Source organism: Anolis sagrei, chromosome 1 (assembly GCF_037176765.1).
Source record: "Anolis sagrei isolate rAnoSag1 chromosome 1, rAnoSag1.mat, whole genome shotgun sequence".
Lineage (NCBI taxonomy): Eukaryota > Metazoa > Chordata > Lepidosauria > Squamata > Dactyloidae > Anolis > Anolis sagrei.
In genome coordinates this window covers 170,919,759-170,937,167 of record NC_090021.1, presented here as the reverse complement: position 1 = coordinate 170,937,167, position 17,409 = coordinate 170,919,759, and the positions used below count along the sequence as shown (strand labels likewise).

Here is a 17,409-nt window from a genome sequence, read left to right as displayed (position 1 = left end):
GCTGTGAGTAGTGATGCCTTTTTGCAGGTGGGATAGATAAACCCACACGTCCTGCTGTTAGGCTCCAAAAAAAAGTGAAACTAACCAAAGATCCGCCCTTGACTCCAAAAACCTGGGGAAAAGGGCGGGTCTAAGGACTCCAACTCTGATTGCCAGGTTGCTGGCCCTATGGCTGCAACCTGGGGAAGCTATCTGATTGCAAAATGTATGGCTTAAGTAAATTCATACAAACTAGCAAAGCAAAAAAGAGAAATTTAAATCTCCTGGCACTGCCGTGCCAGCACAACGATTTTCTGTGGGCGAGCAAATGCCAACTACTAGATGCAGGCATGTAGCCGGGGGGGGGGGGGGGGTTTAGGGGCTTCAGCCCCCCCCCCCCCCCAAAAAAATTCTCATGGTGGTTCGTGAAAAGACCTTACTGGTGCATTATTTAAACTGTTATGTTTATTCATATCATGATCTGATCATCATACTCCATATATCCCATATGCATGAGGGTGTTGGGGTAATGATACAAAATGTTTGCTAGGGTAGACCTTCTTTCACTCAGACTCAGTCCCCCCCCCCCCCCCCGAAACAAACTCAGCCCCGCCCCAATCAAAATCCTGGCCACGGGCCTGACTAGATGGCATACGTTCTGTATCAGAAACTAGAGCTGATGTGGTCTAGCCAATTCAGTTTTCTGAATCAGCACCCCAAACCAAATTTAAAGTTGACCAAAATTGATTTTTAACCCTTTTGGTACTAATGTTGGAAAATAGGGGTCAAAGTGGTCCCTGGTCAAGTGGTCATTGGTTATAAAAAAAAGTTAAGAACCACTGCCATAGATCATGATTGCAGGTTTGTTGTCAAAGCAGCTCAGTCACCCCACCTCAGCAACCTTGCCTGATATTGCCAGACTGCTGTATGAAGGGGATGCTCTGCCTCTCTCACACACACACACACCATTCCAGCAAGGTATTTATCTTTTTCCTAATCCCTATAGAAAATTGTTGGGGTGGTTCTTCAGGATTGTTGCTTGAGGGAAGCTTACATTTTGCTGGAATAAAGGCAAAGTTAAAGCCAATTAAGAGATAATTGTATAGGACATACATATCTAAAGCCTCTAGCAACCCATTAGAAGTTGAGGGTGACATGTGAGGCCACAAAATCAGTGCCCACTCTTTGCAGTTCGTTTTTCACCATGTAAAGTCCACAAGCTCTGCTGTGTATGTCCTCCTAGATTTTCTCCACAAAGTATCAGTCATTCATTCCATCAAGGAAAAGAAAAACACAACAGTTTCCCTTGACTTTTGAGCTACCAGCTGAGTAAAAACAAAACAAAGCCAAACACCTCAAATTCCTGTTTTTTTACACCTTCGACTTCCTTAATCTTTGGATTTGAAGTTTTGCAATTTCTTACTGGGAAGGACCTCTGCAGTGGAGCCACATTTCTCAATAACTAGGAGAGGAAAGAATTAGACCCTTTTTCCTCTAGCACAAAATACATTGAAAGATGCCTGTTTTCATCTAGTTTCATCAAAAAGTAAAAATATTACAGATATCTTTCAGTTTTCACTGTGGGGCCATGAAGTTTCTGATTTCTGATTCTGGTTTGAGTATAATCAGATCCAGTCTCTGTCCCAGAAAAAAATAAAGTTGGCTGGAAATCTGAAGCAAACATTGTAAGTTGGTCTACTACTTTTATTTACTTACTGAATTTTTATCTTGCCTTTCTCTCAATATCAAATGTAAAGTTGCTTATCCTGGCTGATGCCATATATCTTGTACACTACAGACCAATTCGCTTAAGTTGTCAGTGATCCTTAGAGACATATTGTATTTTAATACATTATACATCTTCACTCCTTCTGTGTTAGCGAATTTTCTTCCCAACGATGAACAACTCAGCATTCTTCTTCCTCATCAAATCCACCAAACTTAAGACAGCTTCAATTTTTAAAGCATCCTTTCTCAAAGTCCACATCTGATCTACAGCTGAGTAAACTATTTTCATTCTTTTAATAACCTCCTTTTAATCATACTCTTTTAGCACATGGATATTTCACAGTTGGAAGACTTCATGATAAGATGATCATCATCTCCTAACTAAATCATTTCACAGGTGAACTGCTGATATTCAGGGGGGAAAAATAGAAGCTTCTTGTGTGAAAATCTTATCTGAAGGACACACTGATGCCACTAAAAGCCCACCTCTTCATGTAAGCTGCACACAAAGGCCTAATCCATAGCTCTTTGCATCTCACAGCCTGAGGGGGTGCTGAACTGAGATGATTCAGTTTGCTCCATCCTACCAAACCTAGACTCCTATGGTCCAGTCATACTGTCCAAGCCCAGCAATGCAACTCTTGCTGAGAAGAAGAAGGCATGATGATTCACAACCAAGTGGTTCCCAACTTGAAGACCACCATCTAAGCTACAATAAATCCCTGGATTCCTTATTTGTCAGGTTTTACAATGTATTGTAATGTAATATAGCTAAGTCATGCACTGCTAATGGGCTTCTATTGGAAATGCTGAGTCATGCATTAACTGTATATAGGGAATCATTTGGGGAATGTGTTCTGGCCTAGTCCAGGTGATTGTGAATGATGTAATCCTGGGTCTGAGTTAAGTTAATGAGTTGGGAACCAATCAGAGATTGCTATGTGTAATTGTATAGAATTGTATATAAGGAAGTCATGTACAGTGTGCATTTCTCTCCTTGTGCTGTTATGTTGTTCGTCGAAGGCTACATGTATTTAAAAGAACCTGTCTGCTAAGAGAACCTATAACTGTATGCTGTGGTAAGTTTGTAATGTCATCTAGACTGGGGGAAAGACAATGGTAAAACTGACAATGGCCGGGTATGTGCTCAAGTGTCTGTAAAGGGTTCCAGAGTGACTGCAGGCTGTGGGCGCAGTTGACTGAAGGTGCTGTGCAGGAGGAGACTACTGGAAAGCGCTGAAGTTGTGCAACTGATCTGCTGCTGAATTGTGAAGTTAATCTCAACATTATTGTTGGTCATATTTGGAGGATGGAGATCAATAATATTATCTGACAACCCTGGGTTAGGAATCCATTATTCTCTGGTTGGCGATGGAAGGAGAGTGGTCTGTTACTGCTGTTATTATAAGATGCTACATTTTTCTGGCCATGGTCAGGAACATACTATAATTACCTCAACAGATAGCTGAAGTCTCTGGATGCTAGTCATCCCTCAGCTATGCCAGGACTTGGATGTCATGGTGAGTGTTTTCTTAAATATATTGGTTCACTCCTGATACAATAAATAAAATAAATAAATACTAAGAAAATATGCAGAGTAAGTACACTGTTAAGAAAACTAAATTGATCAAGTTCATTAGGGAGGGGCAAAATGCAACCAGCATTGATTATCTGTCCTATATACCAAGATGCAATATAAATCTACTAGTGATGATGATGGAGAATAAAAGAGTTGTGTTTGCACTGTATTTATATTTCACATAAATGTGTGTCGCATTTTATGTTCCCCTGGGCTTCTATGTGAACTATGTCATGAACCTTTACTTTTATTTTGATTCTATGATCCTATGACTCCAGGAAAAGTTCAGAAGTTTAAAAAAGAGTGCTATTGTTTTACTCTACTGACCAAAATAGACATGAGAGGCAGTTATGCTTATTTACTTAAGTGCTTGTCTAAAGTAGTGGAGGAGGCAGAGGGTGAACTAGAGCTTTACAGACAAAGATGTGTACTCTCTTTGCTCTCTACATGCTGACTCCATCTGTGTACAAAACACATGATGTGGTCTAATTTTTATTCATGCTATCTCTCCCATGCCCTGCTCTTCAAGCATTTTTAACTTGGCTGGGTTCAGCATCAGAGGTAGGCTAGCGGAAAAGCATCTGACACAATGGAGTGCCGGTTATGCCTAAATGCAGGATCTGGCACTCAGCGTTGGGTAAGGAGATGCTTGCCTCCTCTGTGCACATCGTTCAATGCAAACAATAGTCTTTCAACCTTTGATTTATACATGAGCATGATGAAGAATAACTTTTACACACACATGAATTCACAAAGGACACCCAACATAACTATTCCCATCTCATCCATCTTGGACACAAGTAAAAATAACTGCAAATCATCTCTTAAACCAGTGGTAATCAAATCCTGATTTTCCCAATGTTTGGGATTTCTGTTCCCAGAATATCATAGAATCATAGAATCAAAGAGTTGGAAGAGACCTCATGGGCCATCCAGTCCAACCCCCTGCCAAGAAGCAGGAATATTGCATTCAAATTACCCCTGACAGATGGCCATCCAGCCTCTGTTTAAAAGCTTCCAAAGAAGGATCCTCCACCACACTCCGGGGCAGAGAGTTCCACTGCTGAACGGCTCTCACAGTCAGGAAGTTCTTCCTCATGTTCAGATGGAATCTCCTCTCTTGTAGTTTGAAGCCATTGTTTCGCATCCTAGTCTCCAGGGAAGCAGAAAACAAGCTTGCTCCTTCCTCCCTGTGGCTTCCTCTCATATCTGCAATGGTAGTTAAAGTCTGTCCAGACAACAATTGTTTGTCTGGATGGATCTTAGGCAGTCAGAGTACCTGTCTCTCATTAAGGGAATATAGATGTCATAGCAAACAACCACTTAACTCTTCAAAATGGAAGATAAAGTGATAAGAGCTCAGTTCAGTCAGTACATCCTGCAAAACACAGGCCTATTGCAATTTTATTGAAATGAGAAAATCAATCCCTTCTAATTTACCATTGATTAAAAAAACTTACTAAAAGTTACTGCTTCTTGATTTATATGAAAACAGTTGATTGCTAGGACATAGATTACCTTGTCTCATAATTACCACCACTGAAGAGCTTAGTTAATTGTCAGCTTTATTTGTGATGTTCCTTTATAAGACTATAAAATAAAGTTATAAAGATAATGAGATCACAGGAGTTCTGTTAATCTTTTTATATCCCCTTTATGTGTGCTATTTTCAGCATCTTTATAGCACTCCCGTAGCGCTAGTGGCACAGACCATCCACAGCACCTACGACAGCTGCTTGTTTGTTCTTTTAAAAATGGTAAACCAAAACATGGCTTTAGCTTTCTAAACAGTCCCCTTTTTAGTTTCTAAACCTCATATGTTCTTTAAAAAAACAAGGAGCAGAATATTAATATAATCAGTAAGGTTCTAATATACAAAGGCCAAAAAGATGGCAAAATGGTCTGACCCCAAATGTGTAGCACAGACATAAGCATTAACTTATTCTTTGCTCACAAGAAAGTGTTGGTGCCTAATCTAGATTGAGTCCACCATGAACAAGCAGGAGAGTTTGAACCTTCTTTTCATTTTCTCTCCAAATCCTCCCATATACTGTAGCTAATGACACCAATAGAATTGAGGAGGAGTTCTGGCTGAGTAGGTGGTTGACTGTACTTGATGTACACCACTTTGAGTCCCCTCAGGGATGAAAAAAGTGGTATATAAATACAGTGGTATATAAAGTCCTAAACGGTTTGGGACCCGCCTACCTGCATGACCGCATCTCCATATATGAACCCACATGATCTCTCCGATCATCTGGAGAGGCCCTGCTCATGATCCCACCTGCTTTGCAAGTGCAATTGGTGGGGACAAGGGACAGGGCCTTATCTGTGGTAGCCCCCTGACTCTGGAACTCTCTCCCCAAGGACATCAGACAAGCCCCAACATTGGCAGTCTTTAGGAAGAGCTTGAAGACGTGGCTGTTCCAGTGTGCCTTTCCAGAATAGGAAACTCCTAGCATCATGTCCCAAATGCACTTTACTAGAGATTTAAGATTGTCTGCACACCGCACCTACCTCTAATAACCTATATATTTCACCTGTCATGTCTAGCACTTTTAAAATCATTACATCTGGCCCAGCCTTAGTTTTAAATGCGTTGTGGTGTTATTGTTCTAATGTTTATTGTTATTACTTTAATGTTTATTGTTTTGCTTTATGAGTTTTATTGTTGTATTGTTATGCTGTTGTTTTATTGAGGGCCTTGGCCTTTTGTAAGCCGCACTGAGTCCTTCGGGAGATGTTAGCGGGGTATAAATAAAGTTAATAATAATAATAATAATAATAATAATAATAATAATACAGTAAATAAGTCCCACCATTCCTTTACATGGCATGTTAATCCAGATCAAACTCACATGTCTACTTATAAGTAAAACTTGAAAAACTAGATAACTTGAAAGCACATACATACAAAGCATGACAGACATTTAAGTCCCACCATTCCTTTACATGGCATGTTAATCCAGATCAAACTCACATGTCTACTTATAAGTAAAACTGGTCTTGGAAGCTAAACAGGGTCAGCCTGGTTAGTACCTGGATACGAGACTAACAATGAATATCTGATGCTGTTTGACTATATTTCAGGGGAAAACCCTCCTCAGGGTATTCCTTGCCTAAGAAAACCCTATGAAATTCACAATATCACTATAAATTGATAGATAACTTGAAAGCACATACATACAAAGCATGACAGACATTTAATAGAATTCATGGAATAACATTATTGACTCAAAATTAAACCATAGAACAAAACAGAGTATATTAGCTTATGCCCCCTAGCATCCATATCAGTGAAGAATTAATCTGCTCTGGATTTTTTTGCTTAACCTTTAAAGAGTTATCCAAAGCAGTTAAGTTGATCCCTGTCCCCAAAATAGATCCAGCACCTTAGATAACTCCCTTCAAATTCAGATTAAGTCCATGAGCAGGTTCACTACTCACTAATAAGAAAACCATGAACCACCACTGTATTGATGCTAAAGCTACTTAGAATTGTACCGTACATGTTTTTGCTCTTTTCTATCTCATTATGATCCATACAGACCTTACCTGCACTTGCTATATATGTAAAAACCTGACAGGATCTCTAATGATGCATTTGGTAAAATATCTTGTATGGCTATGAATGCAGATAACTTGGGCTGGATCTAAGCTATATTAGAGGAAAGAACTTCATATGAGATTTCTGTTTTCAGTCGCAAAAATACGTAGCTTGTCACTACATTGGGTGCACAAAGATTTTGCTCCGCCAACATTTTTAAGCAAAATAATCCCAGACTAATATGCAGATCAAAAACATAATGATTCAAATTCCAGCGTTTCTCTAAAAATTCTCATTTTGTTTTTAAATCAAAGGATAGGCCAATATTACATGTGTTCATTTTATGCCACAGACTCATCTAGAGTCAGGATTAAGAATGAGCACAAGAAAAGTAAGAAGGGTCAAAACCAGACTGATCTGCCCATCTGAAGATGTTTTCCTTAAGTATACCTCATTAAACTACTGCTTATGTATCTGTACTCTGAAATGCATCGGACCCGAAGCATTTTAGATGTCAGGTTTTTTCAGGTTTAGAAATGTGTGCACTTGCATATATACGCATAATAAGATATCTTGGAGATGGGACTCAAATCTAAACACAAAATGCATATATGTTTGAGATATCTTATATGCCTCTCCTGAGGGAAACTTCATACAATAAAAGTGTGTGTACATTGAACCATCAGAAAACAAAGCTCTCACAATCTCAGTCACCCATGTGGAGAATTTTGAATTTTAGAGGAATTTGGTGTAAAGGATTCTCAACCTATGCAACTGAATGATTTTCTAGATTCCTAGATAAGACTTAGATTGATTTTCTCTAGTTCATTGCTTTTCCATACCATTCTATTAATTAGGAAATGTTTCCTTATATTATTACAGAAATTCTCTCCTTTTACATCTTCCCCTTTTTTCACAAAAATGAAAAGATGGAAAATTGCCACACAATTGGCAACATGAGCGGGGACAAAGCAAGAAAAGGGACAATCTTCATTCAATTGCCCATGCTGATGCCCTGAACCTTGAACCCATATCTGACAAATACGTAAATCTGTCTCACTAGAAGCAGTAGTAAGAAGCAACAGTTTTTACCACACTATGCTATTTAATTTTTTTTAACTTTTATATTGCACTTTTAAAACTATGACTAAAGTGTAGGATTGCTAGTTGCCTAGAGTGCCCATGGGGAGAAAGGTGAGGTGTAAATAATGTTTATTATTATTAATATTAATTATTTTCTAATACTTCATGTAGTCCTAGACACTTGGGAAGTGTCTGACATGTGATCCAATACAACAGCCAGCAGAGTGATCTTGTTTGCTGTGGACTCATCTTGTTGTGTTTCAAATTATTATTATTATTATTATTATTATTATTATTATTATTATTCCCACAAGGATCCAGCAGTTGTCACTGTAGTATTCATTTCCCAAGCAAGGCTAAGCACTTCCCAAGCAAAGTGATGTGAACAAATAGCAGGAGATAATTCCTCTGCTTTTCCATTTGGCACAGTCACCAAAAAGGCTTCCCTTTCTTAGGAGTCTTTCCACTCTCTACCAGCCAAATATTTCTTTTGTTGTTGTTGTTCATTCGTTCAGGCTCTTCGTGACTTCATGGACCAGTCCATGCCAGAGCCCCTGTCAGCCGTCACCACCCCCAGCTCCTTCAAGGTCAAGCCAGTCACTTCAAGGATACCATCCATCCATCTTGCCCTTGGTCGGCCCCTCTTCCTTTTTCCTTCCATTTTCCCCAGCATAATTATCTTCTCTAAGCTTTCCTTTCTTCTCATGATGTGGCCAAAGTACTTCATCTTGGCCTCTACTATTCTTCCCTCCAATGAGCAGTCAGGCTTTATTTCTTGAAGTATGCACTGGTTGGATCTTCTCGCTGTCCAAGACACTCTCAGCACTTTCCTCCAGCACCGCAGTTCTTTAATGCTACATGATTATAGCACTTTGATACCACTTTAACTCCCATGGTAAGATCCTCTGGAATCCTTGGTTTTGCAGTTCATGGAAGACTTCTTTTTCAGAGAGTTCTAAATGCTCTGCCAACTCCAGGATTAAATAGGATGTTGCCATAACAGCTAACATGGGAGTTTAGGGTTATCATTATGTAGTGTAGAAGGAGCCTGAGGCATTTTTGTACTTTGCAAACAGATGCATAATCTGTAAGGGGACTTCTTGTAATACAAACAGTTCTAGTGTAGTAAGAGAGCATGTGGTTATACTAAGCATTCCTGATCCTCTCTTTCCCTAGTCAGGTATATTTTTAAAACACAAATATTAGTCTAAGTAATCTCATGGTTTTCAGAGGCCAAATGTAGCACACAAATACTTGCATGTAGCAAGAGTACATTTTGGAGAGTGATAGTGATCTGCTCCCTAAACAAAGCCAGTCCTTGATATGATTCCATTTGATATAAAAAGGCAGGACAATCCAACTCATCATCTTGGAAGGCAGTAGGTTAATTTAGGCCAAGCAGGGCAGAATGAGTGGCATGTCCAGCTCTCTCTTCCAGCAAAGTGGAGTAAATAACAGACTCAAGAAAGGGCATTTGATGCTTGAAGTGGTTGCTTCATTCTGCCTACTTGTTTGAACAATGGCTTCAATCCACAAGAGAGGAGATTCCATCTGAACATGAGGAAGAACTTCCTGACTGTGAGAGCCGTTCAGCAGTGGAACTCTCTGCCCCGGAGTGTGGTGGAGGGTCCTTCTTTGGAAGCTTTAAAACAGAGGCTGGATGGCCATCTGTCAGGGGTGATTTGAATGCAATATTCCTGCTTCTTGACAGGGGGTTAGACTGGATGGCCCATGAGGTCTCTTCCAACTCTTTGATTCTATGATTCTATGATCTGCCCACAGGCAATCCAAGCAATGGTAGATGCCCATGGCAACCCCCAAACACCATACACAGGTACCTGCATGTAGATATCATTTCACTAACATTATATAGATAAGTAAATTGGCTAATATAATGGAGTATTCTGATGTAATTAATTGATAATGAAATATTTACCTTGGTTGAAACTTCAGCAATCAAGTTTCTCTTGTTTGGATCCGAAAATTCCACCGGCTGACCTTCGAATTCAATTTTGCCAAGGACAGTTCCCTGTTCAAATTAAGAATTAAACAGATGAGAGCCAAGAAGAACGAACAGCTCCACCAGGTATTGTTGGATAAATTCTCTTCAGAGGTAAAATAGCTCCTTGACATCTTTTGTTTTACATCTTTGTAAGTCTTTTTTAAAAAAAAAAATTAAGGCAACTGAAATAGAAGCAGAAGTTACAAAAGTCCCTTTTATTTATATACCACATTTATACCCCTCCCTTCTCACTCCGAAGGGGACTCAGGCAACGATTCAACGCTATATAAAATATCTATTATTTATTTATTTACTATATTTGCATACCGCTCCTCTCAGCCTGCAGGCGACTCAGGGCGGTTAACAAGGCAGCAATTCAATGCCAACTACAGCATAAAAACATTTTAAAACATTAATATATAACATAAAATCATAACAAGGTCAGTTAGAACATAAATCACAAGTGTCCCTTAGTTAAAACATTATCCGAAATTATCATCCAATCATTCCATATTTCTATGTCTGTTATACTACATTGCCAAACGCTTGCTCAAACAGCCATGTCTTAACTTTTCTCTGGAATGCTAAAAGGGAGGGGGCTGATCTAATGTCTGTAGGAAGGGTGTTCCACAACTGAGGGGCCACCACTGAGAAGGCCCTGTCTCTCGTCCCTCTGACGCCAACGGGAATGAGAGCAGGGCCTCCCCAGACAATCTTAAAGTTCTAGCTGGATCATAAGGGGAGATACATTCAGACAAGTAAGTTGGGCCAGAACTACCGTATATACTCGAGTATAAGCTGACACGAATATAAGCCGAAGCACCTAATTTTACCACAAAAAAAACTGGGAAAACGTTTTGACTCGAGTATAAGCAGAGGGTGAGAAATGTAGCTGCTATTGCTATTCATTAGGAGGTTAAATGTTTTTGAGTATTTACATAAAACTGTAATTTAAGATAAGACTGCCCAGCTCTGATTCAACCAGTATTCTAACCTCCTTCAATGTAAATGTGCTTACCTATTACCTATAATGATAGAATAAAATAATAAATGTAATAACATGTAACAACAATAACAATAAAGTAAAAATGGAAATTTAATTTAATAACAATAGTAACAACAATAAAGTAATAAATGTAATAATAACAGTAATACCTATAATAGTACCCATTACTCTGGCCCAGCCCAGTTTTATTGTGTCTTGGTGTATTGTTTTATTGCTTGTTGTTTAATATTGCTTTAACTGTTTTTAATTTGCTTTAGGTTGTGTATTGTTGTGTTGTGTTTTGAGGCCTTGGCCTTTGTAAGCCACATCGAGTCCTTCGGGAGATGCTAGCGGGGTACAAATAAAGTTAATAATAATAATAATAAATAATAATAGAGTAAAGTAATAAATGTAATAAATATCATAATACAGTAAAATGTAAATGTAATAATAGAATAAAATAATAAATGTAATAAAAGTAATAATAGAGTAAAATAATGTAAATGTAATAATAATAATAATAATAATAATAATAATAATAATAGAGTAAAATAATAAATGTAATTAAAATAATCCTAATAGCAGAGTAAAAAAAATAAATAACCTTGACTTGAGTATAAGCCAAGGGGAACCTTTTCAGCCTAAAAAGGGGGCTGAAAAACTAGGCTAATACTCGAGTATATACAGTATACAAAACAAACAGTGAATTAAAATAAACATGTACATACTTTGCTACTAGGGCTGTACAACCACGGAAAAAATTGTTTCTAAACTCGATTCGTTTTTAGGGGGTTTTTGCATTTCGATTTTTAAAAGAATTCCAAAATTTTTCTTTAAAAAAGTTCGATATTTACGAAATTTCAGAAATTACGAAACAATTACGAAACAATTACGAATCGATTCGTTAATGGCGGACGCGATCGCGCAATATGCTAAAAAAAACCTCCAAGTGGGACAGGGGGAACTTCTGAAGCTTCCCTCTCTTTCTGTTGTTGACTGTTGGTGTGATAATTATATATTTTTTCTCTGATAAAACAAACAACAACCCTAAAACTTGCACCAGACATGCAGAAATAATAACGAAACGATTTCGAAACGATTTCGAAACAATTACGAAACAATTACGAAACGAATTGAAAAATTCGTTTCGTTTTTTAGTTGCTCCTAAATGGTTCAATATCGCTTCGTTATCAAAAAAAATAACAAATTAATAACAAATTACAAAATTAACGAACGAAACCGCCCAGCCCTATTTGCTACAATAGATGTATATTATTTCACAAAGTCACACAAAGGTTTATACTATGAGCATTATACTATGAACATTATGCTGGGGCATGGCGATGGAAGTTGCATACTGTCCTATTGCTTCTCTTTAGCCACACAGATTGGTTTATTTCCATATAAAAAGGACAATGTATGTAACCTTTGGGATTCTGAAATGTGAAGCTCTTGGAGTGTAGTTAAGCATATTCTACCACAGAACAGCTCTTAGAGTCAGGAAGTTCTTCCTAATTTTAAGTGAAATCTCTCAAATAACCCCTACAACTTGTACATGTTTCCTGGTGGTTCCAGGAAGCTGACAGGAAATTACATTCTGGCTTTACAGGCCAATGGATACTTCAACTCAGACATCAGAAGAGCTGTAAGACCGAGAACAAGCCACAAAAATAAAGACAAAGATCCACCCAGAGGAAAAGTGTTCTTGCCATACATCAAGGGAACCACTGACCGCATAGGGAAGCTGATGAGGAAACACAACATACAAACTATCTACAGACCCACCAAGAAAATCCAACAAATGCTTCGTTCAGCAAAGGACAAGAGGGACCCTCTCACTTCTGCAGGAGTCTACTGTGTACCATGCAGCTGTGGACAAGTCTACATAGGGACCACCAAACGCAGCATTGCCCAAACACGAATTAAGGAACATGAAAGGCACTGCAGACTCCTTCAACCAGAGAAGTCAGCCATAGCAGAGCACCTGATGAACCAACCTGGACACAGCATATTATTTGAGAACACAGAAATGCTGGACCACTCTCACAACCACCATGTCAGACTACACAGAGAAGCCATTGAAATCCACAAGCATGTGGACAATTTCAATAGAAAGGAGGAAACCATGAAAATGAACAAAATCTGGCTACTAGTATTAAAAAACTCAAAAATTACAACAGCACAACAACAGAGAGGAAACAAACAAGGACATCTAATCACCTCTCAAAAAAAGTTTGTTCCAGGCACAGTCAGGCCATTGTATGATAATCAAGGTGGTCAGTTGAAACATTATTTATTTATTTATTTGCCTTACTTATATACCGCTGTTCTCAGCCCGAAGGCGACTCACAGCGGTTCACAACAAATATGAACAGCAAAAATTCAGTGCTACAGTATAGAAACAGTTAACAACCTAACACATTACACAATTAATAAACAGTTACTACAATACCCATTTACTGTCGTCTCGTCATCAAAAACATGTTCCAGATTCGTCATCCATTGTTCCATTCCAGTGTTCATTCACACCTAGCTCCAGCAGACAAGAGTCCTTTGTCTCACCCTGGTCATTCCACAGATATATAAACCCTTTTTCCTAGTTCCAACAGACCTCTGAGGATGCTTGCCATAGATGCAGGCGAAACGTCAGGAGAGAATGCCTCTAGACCATGGCCATATAGCCCGGAAAAACCTACAGCAACCCAATCCCTACAACCCTGTGGAGGGCTGAAGGGACTTTCTGCGGCTCAACTTGTACATGTTTCCTGGTGGTTCCAGGGAGCTGACAGGAAATTACATTCTTCTACACAATGGAAGCTGCTTTGCCTAATTTTGCATTGAAACCAGAGATTCCCCCTTTTGTACTCATTTCTGGGTGGATCTTGTGGGGGGGGGGGACACTTACAAGAGTTCACACAATTATGCAGAAATAAATATTGCTACCAGGTCAGAAATCTCCAATTCTTCAGTAATCAAGGTACATTTATAAATGCATGCAGCACATAGTAGAGAGAATATTGCTGCCTTGAAATCACAATCCTGTTGCACTTGATGTGGAAGGGCTATAGCTTGGGGGCAGAGTACATGCATTGTATGCAAAAGCTCTCAGGTTACCTGGCATCTCTGATTAAGAATGGGAAAAATTCACAACTGAAAAACTTGCACAGCTATTATACATGCTGCAGAGTTAGATAGGCCAACAGTGGTATACGGAAGCTTCCAATGTTACCTGATCACGTTGTTAAAAAATAACTTTCCCCATCTTGTCTTTTGGCCTATTCCCAAAGGCATTCATTTCAAAGATCTTTTATCTACCTTGTCTCGAATGATTTTTGAGAGCATCCTGGTATCAATCCCATAAAGAGCGGGGACCTGGAAAAACAGAAATGCAGGCAAATTAAAATATCAGGAGTGGAAACTGAAACAATGCCTTCAGAATATTGATATAAACTAACCTTGGACAACACTAACAAAAACTAACAATGTTCACACCAATCAGGAAACAAAGGCAGGTTTTCAACAAAGGCAGGTTGTGGAGTCTGTGTCAAATACATGGTACACACTATTTATATCATTTAATGTACCTTGATATGGCCAGAACATCTTTAAAATAGCCGTGTACATAAACATGATTGTGTTTTTTTCTTAAATATTCTAGATCAGCTGTCATTCTATTGAAAGTTATGATTTTTCAGTGCATATTTACACTGTGAAATTTAGTTACATTTATAGCATTTCAACTATTATAGCCCTGTCGCTGCCACCAATCTTGGAAACTGAAGTAATGTGCAGGCATTTTTCTGTTATGAGATAAATTCTACTATTGTGTTATGCTCAACTATAGCTCCCATAGCTCTCTAGAAGGAGAAATACACTAGTATCTGGGGGAAATAGTGGTGGGGAAGTGAGGTTGGTGGGGACGAGGAGCAGGGCCTTCTCGGTGGTGGCCCCTCACCTGTGGAATACGCTTCCCAGGGAAATTAGGTCATCGAAATCCCTCCTCTCTTTCAGAAGGAAACTAAAAACATGGATATGGGACCAGGTCTTTGGGTAATCTGGCAGACAGACAAAGGACAATGACGACTAGAGTTGGATAGGATTGTGACAATGCGGAATGAACTTACGGATTTTGAACTTGGTGAACGTTGATCACTGGATTGGCTTTTATTAGTTGTTTTTGTATAATTGGACTGTTTTAACTATTTATAACTGTTGCTGCTATGTATTTTATCTTACAACGTGTATTGCTGGCATCGAATTGTGCCTTTTGTAAGCTGCCCTGAGTCCTCCTTCGGGGGTTGAGAAGGGCGGGGTAGAAATGTTCGAAATAAATAAATTATCTTCAAAGCTAGCATTTGATGGGAATGAATAGGGGGCTCATCCAGACAGGCCAATATCCTGGGTCCTGTCTCAGTTTTACTGGAAGTGTTCAAACAATGCTTTCGGTAAAACCAAATTAATAAAACACCTGATAAGATCTGGATCTTATGGTAAGATCTGGGTCTTACCAGGTGTGGCCCCTGTGTGGATTGGCCCCGGTGATCATGTGATCCACACAGATATCTCAGTTTTTCAGGCTTCAAGAGCCCAAAAATCTGAGAGGGCACCCACCCCTTCTCCCAAACCACAAACCCACACTAGAAGACAGGGGGGAGCAATTTTCCTTCCCCCCCCTCCCCCATCCCAGGTCTTCTGGCATGTTATAATGGCAGCCAGGTAAGTTTTCTTTGCTTTTTACAGGTAAATTTGGGGGTCTTTGGGGTGGTGACACACCATTCTGATTGTTATTAGGATGGCATATAGCTACCATCTCCAGGAAATCCTGGGGGGGGGGGGGTTACTTGTTTGTTTGTTTTTTTGGTGGGACTGAGGACAAAAATCCACACAAAAACAGGTTTTTAAAACTTGTTTTTGGCATGGATTTCTGGAGTGCATGGAATAAATCCCTAAACAACTCCAGCCCAGTTTACCTGTCCAAACAGATTCTCCCCTATGAACCATCAAGATTGTTAAGATCATCTGGAGGGGCCCTGCTCTCGGTCCCACCATCCTCGCAATCGCGTCTGGTGGGGACGAGGGACAGGGCCTTCTCGGTGGTGGCCCCTCAGCTATGGAACTCTCTCCCACTGGAGATTAGAACTGCCCCCTCTCTCCTGACTTTTAGAAAACAGGTGAAAACCTAGCTCTGGAAACTGGCATTTGACGAGTGAGTCAATAACTCGTGGCTATATGGATGGATGGTGATGAACAACGATTTTATTGTGACGACTTGGCCACTGTAATTGTAATTATATGATTGTATTTTTTGGTATTTTAATGTTTTAGTGTATTACGGAATGTGATGTTTTTAAATGATTGTTTGTGATATTGCTGTTGGAAACCAGCCTGAGTCCCTCTATGGAGGTGAGAAGACCGGTCTATAAAAGTTCTAAATAATAATAATAATAATAATAATAATAATAATAATAATAATAATAATAATAATAGCACCCGGAGAGACCTTAAAAAGAAAATCTGACAACTGAACCAACTTAAACACCACCTAACATTCCAAAATCAAGATTTCCCTTCAACAGAGGAATGGGAATTCTGCAGAAAAACTCTAACAATAAGCTGCTTTAGCCAAATAACATTATTCAAAATGTACTAGGATTAGAATACAGACATTTAAAAAAAACTGTGTGTGTGTGTGTTATCTTTCTTGTTTGTGTCTCAGCACTGAAGCCTTTCAATAGTTAGCATTTCCAAAATAATGTTTTACAAGCAGTTATCTCTTCTAGCCCTCACCTTTTCTTCTTTCAACCACTGCCCAAGGGGTTTGACAGCCCGCCAATGGCTGTATTCGTTGCTATATTCCAACACCAACAATCCTGAAACCTGTGAAAATGAGGGCAAATGTGACTGGAGGAATTTTTTAAAAAATAAACTCTGAAGTCAGTCCTATGATGAAGCCAATACATAATATTAAATTGTAGATTATATTATGAAAATTTTGTGGAAGTTTTCACTAACCATAACAGAAGAAAAATAAATAATTCCATTTTACTCACCACTGGTAAGGCAACAATCTTTCTTGCTACATCAAGGGATGTTTAATCAGCTCTGAGGTTGCCTCTTCTTACCTTGATTCCATCGGATTCCAAGAATCTGCTGAGTCCCATTTCATCCAAAGCCGCAGTATCTGGGACGCCGCCATTTCCTATGATGGGATTAACCATTGTGAGGATCTGCCCATGGTAGCTGGGATCAGTCAGACTTTCGGTGTAGCTGGAATTAAACCCAATGCAAAATTATTTTTTAATGCATGAGAGGGGAGAAAAAAGGCAACAAAAATTGAAGTTCACTACCAGAATGGCAAACCCAGCCCTAGTTTCTACACAATGCTTCTGGAGCATAAAACTCTACTCAGGGGCGTCTCAACCCATTACGCAAAGTAAGCATTTGCAGTATAGTTGATTTTGCCCAGGGCGCTCTTGAGGTGCTCTTGGGGGAAAATAGACCTTGAC

At 39.1% G+C, this 17,409-nt stretch overlaps 1 protein-coding gene across 1 annotated transcript in view; it reads right to left on the bottom strand.

The window, feature by feature from the left end:
- CPS1 (carbamoyl-phosphate synthase 1) overlaps positions 1-17,409 on the bottom strand; it is a 198,399-nt gene that overhangs the window by 171,575 nt on the left and 9,415 nt on the right. The window contains exons 3-6 of the mRNA XM_067463940.1: positions 17,026-17,170; positions 16,691-16,780; positions 14,219-14,275; positions 9,853-9,945 (exon numbers count right to left, since the gene is read on the bottom strand). Of these exons, the coding sequence (XP_067320041.1) occupies positions 9,853-9,945; positions 14,219-14,275; positions 16,691-16,780; positions 17,026-17,170 (385 nt within the window). The remainder of the gene's footprint in view (positions 1-9,852; positions 9,946-14,218; positions 14,276-16,690; positions 16,781-17,025; positions 17,171-17,409) is intronic.